General features: G+C 68.3%; 1 protein-coding gene across 1 annotated transcript; it reads right to left on the bottom strand.

Annotated features, from left to right (window-relative positions):
* Positions 1–21: 21 nt before the first annotated feature.
* Positions 22–2842, bottom strand: TLDC2 (TBC/LysM-associated domain containing 2). The gene is made up of 5 exons (XM_042021622.1): positions 2767–2842; positions 1771–1926; positions 1152–1304; positions 910–1005; positions 22–336 (listed from the first exon to the last, which is right to left on the bottom strand). Exons 1-5 carry the CDS (start codon positions 2797–2799, stop codon positions 259–261), a joined length of 516 nt encoding a protein of 171 aa, XP_041877556.1. The 5' UTR covers positions 2800–2842; the 3' UTR covers positions 22–258.
* Positions 2843–3285: the final 443 nt, after the last annotated feature.

The raw sequence follows: 3285 nt of genomic DNA, 5'->3' as shown, positions 1-3285 counted from the left end.
GAGCGGGAAGAGAGCGGGCAGGGAACGGGCAGAGAGCGGGGCAGGGAGCGGGCAGGGAGCGGCAGCCCTGCCAGCAGGCAGTAGGGTTAGGGAATGAAAGGGCCAGTGCCGCTGGACAACCGGTGCCGGTGTTTTGGGGTTCAGACCATCACCACGTGCCTGAACCCAGCTCCACGGGGCAGCCTGGGTTCCCGTGATGGCTCTGATGGCCATCGGGGCTGGTGGCCCTCTGAGCGGCTGAAGTTGCCGGCGCAGTTCCTACCTGCCCCCACCGACCATCAGCAGATTCACATCTCCATTCACGAAGAGGTCGTTCTTGCCCGTCCACCTGAACACCTGCGTGGGGACAGCACTCAGTCGAGACCGTGAGCTGGGGCACAGCGTCCCCATCCCCATTCCTGTCCCTGTCCTGCGAGGACCAGCTGGGGGCTGCTGAGCCAAGCTGGCTCTGCTCGGGCACCTCCGTGTTCCACGTCTCCAGAAGACCTGGCCGAGTCCGTGGTTCTGATCCATCCCTGCCAACAGCCCTGTGGGCCCTGCCAGGGGAGAGCTGCCACCACGCGCTGCCAGAGAAGTGGCTGCCTCCACGTTCCGCCAGCCCAGCGCTGGGCTGCGACCGCCCTGCCATGTGAAGGGAACCCGGGGAGACCCAGAGGGGCAGGGTCCCCCTCCCGAAGCCTCCCTCCCCGCACGCTGCCTGGGATCTGCCTTCCCCCCCGGCCCTGGACAAACCTGGGGGGCTGCTGCCAACAGGGTCCCCCGGCTGCTGTCCCCACGTCCGGCCAAGGAGCAGCCCCGTCACCCCAGATCCCCCCAGCATCACGGGGACCCCCAGGCGGGGCCGGGTACTCGGGACATGGCCAGCCCCCATCCCGGGGTGCCCCACAGCTGGCAGTCTGCAGCCCCCACCTTCAGCTCGGGGCAGAAGGAGAAGAGGAAGGTCTCCCCCGTGCCGTAGAAGCCGCTGCTGCTGCGAATGGCGCTGGCGGAGAAGGCACCGAAGGCCTGGGGAGGCAGAAGGGGGAGACTCACGGCGCGGTGTTCGGGGGGGCTCCCAGCGCCGGGACGTGTCCCCTCCTGCCGGCGGAGCGAGGAGGTGCCCAGGCCCCGTGCGACACCGGGCAGCCGGGCCGGGGAGGGCACGGCCGTACCTGCGCCTCCGTGTCCCTGACGAGCAGCAGGGCCGGGGAGTCCGGCCGGGCCCCGCTCCGGTAGAGCGTCCGCAGGCTGAAGCCGTCCCGCCCCGTGGAGTAGAGCAGGTGCCAGGGCTGCTGCGTCAGCCGGGGGGGCAGCTGGGGGCCCAGCTGGGGCACAGTGGCTTCAGTCTGTGCTGACCGGCTGAGCATCCTCCCCTGCCCCTCAGCACAAACACGAGAGATCTCATCCAGAGTCCTCCCGAGAGGTGGTCCCACACATCATTCCTCCAAGCATCCTCCCAAGAGACCCACCTGAGCATCCTTCCGAGAGGTGGTCCCAAGCACCCTCCCCCTCAACATGCTCCCGAAGGGGTCTCCTCCAGCCCCCGCCCCTCCCAGCAGTGTCCTCGGATACTTCCCTCAAGCGTCCTCACCCTGCAAACCCTTCTGAGATGGCTCCCCAAGCATCCTTCCCCCCAAGGGGTGCTGCTGAGGTGACCGTCCCCAGGCACAGGGGGATGTCACCCATCTGGCCTCACACTGGACCAGTTCCTGGTAGGACGGTGGTCATGGCTGTGGGTGGGGCAGATGAGCAGGAGGGTGGGGTCCCTGTGCAGGCCGGAGGGTGCCTCACCTCGTCGATCTCCCTGTCCCGCAGGATGCTGCTGGGTGTGCTCAGCACCAGCCTGCAGGGCTCCTCCTCGGCTGCTGCTGGGGCTCCCTCCCAGCCCCGCTGCCCCTCTCCAGCTGGGTCCTCGCATCCCACGGGCAGGTCTTCGTCCTGGTCGGGCTGCGGGCAGCGGCAGGTGAGCATCCCTGCGGGCCACAGGGAGCAGCAGCTCCCGAACCCCAGCGAGGGGCGTCTCCCATCCTCCGTCCAGGGGTTGGGAGAAGGGGCCCGAAGTCCGCGGGAACGGGCGCGAGGCTGAGCCTACAGCCCAGCTCCTGAGCACAGCCCAGGCGCCGTGCCATGCCGTGCCATGCCTGCCATGCCCTGGCACCCCGCCATGCCGTGCCATGCCGTGCCATGCCTGCCATGCCCTGGCACCCCGCCAGGCCGTGCCACCGCTGCACACGGAACTTCAAGGATGTATGGCCACCCGACGGGGAGGAAGGGGTGGAGGAGGAGGAGGAAGAGAAGGCAGGGAAGGCTTCTACAACTGCAGCCCCGGAAGAAGGGGTGAAGCCTTGCGTTCTCCCTCTTTGCCCACGGCCAGGCTGACGCCGCAGCGTGGAAGGGGTCAGGGAGGTGCCGCGGTCCTGGTGGCCGCTGGTGACAAGTGTCTCAGCCAGCCACGTGCTCAGGATGGCTGTGGGTGCAGCTCCTGCCCAAGGGCAGGTGGGCAGCAATTCCCGGCCCACCACCCTGAGGGGGCAAGAGGGATGAGCGAGTGCAGCCCCGGATGGCAGGAGATCTGCCCCGGGGTCCCTGGATCCTCGAGAGGCAGCGGGCTGCAGGGGCAGGTCCCACGCGTGCCCGTCACCCTCCGCACCTCCCCAGCACCTCACTCTCCCCAGGGCATCCCCCCTCTGTCTGTCCAGCCCCGTGTCCAGCCAGGCTGGTGCCTCCCAGCGCTGCCCCAGAGCTCATTCCCCGCTGCCATGTGGGACCCTGCCACCCCGGACCTACCAGGAGCTGGTAGCGGGCTCGGAGCCCCCTCATTGCAGGTGCTGGGACCGCGCCGCCGGCGAGCCCTGGCCACCGCCCCGGGGTTAATGTTCAGCCGCGCCGGCCCCTCCCTGGCCATCGGTGCGTGACAGGGTGGGTGTGGATACCAGCAGCCTGTCCCGGCTCGTGGGGGTCCAGGACGTGCCCCCCCGTGCTGGGATGCGTGGGCAGGCATCCCCCTCCAGCCAAGTGCTTGGTGGCCGGGGGCTGCCACCTCTTTTGCACCCCGGCTATCGCCTGGAACCAAGCGGCGAGCCCTGAGGCCACGAGGTGCCCTTGTTTTGGCATCACCAGGGCAGGTCGTGCCGAGTTGCTCTTTGCAACACAACTGTTGCAATGGTTGTAGCAACTGCCAACACCTCTGTGGTAGGGTGACCCTGGCTGGACACCAGGCACCCACCAAAGCCTCTCTCACTGCCCTCCACAGCTGGGCAGGGCAGAGAAAATACAGCAAAATGTTCATGAGCTGAGATAAGGACC

This window comes from Corvus kubaryi, unplaced genomic scaffold (genome assembly GCF_017639235.1).
Source record: "Corvus kubaryi isolate FWS band 111438036 unplaced genomic scaffold, C.kubaryi_AGA036_p1.0 37157, whole genome shotgun sequence".
NCBI classification, from domain to species: domain Eukaryota; kingdom Metazoa; phylum Chordata; class Aves; order Passeriformes; family Corvidae; genus Corvus; species Corvus kubaryi.
The sequence above is the reverse complement of the archived record's forward strand: the minus strand, read 5'-3'. Positions and strand labels throughout refer to the sequence as shown.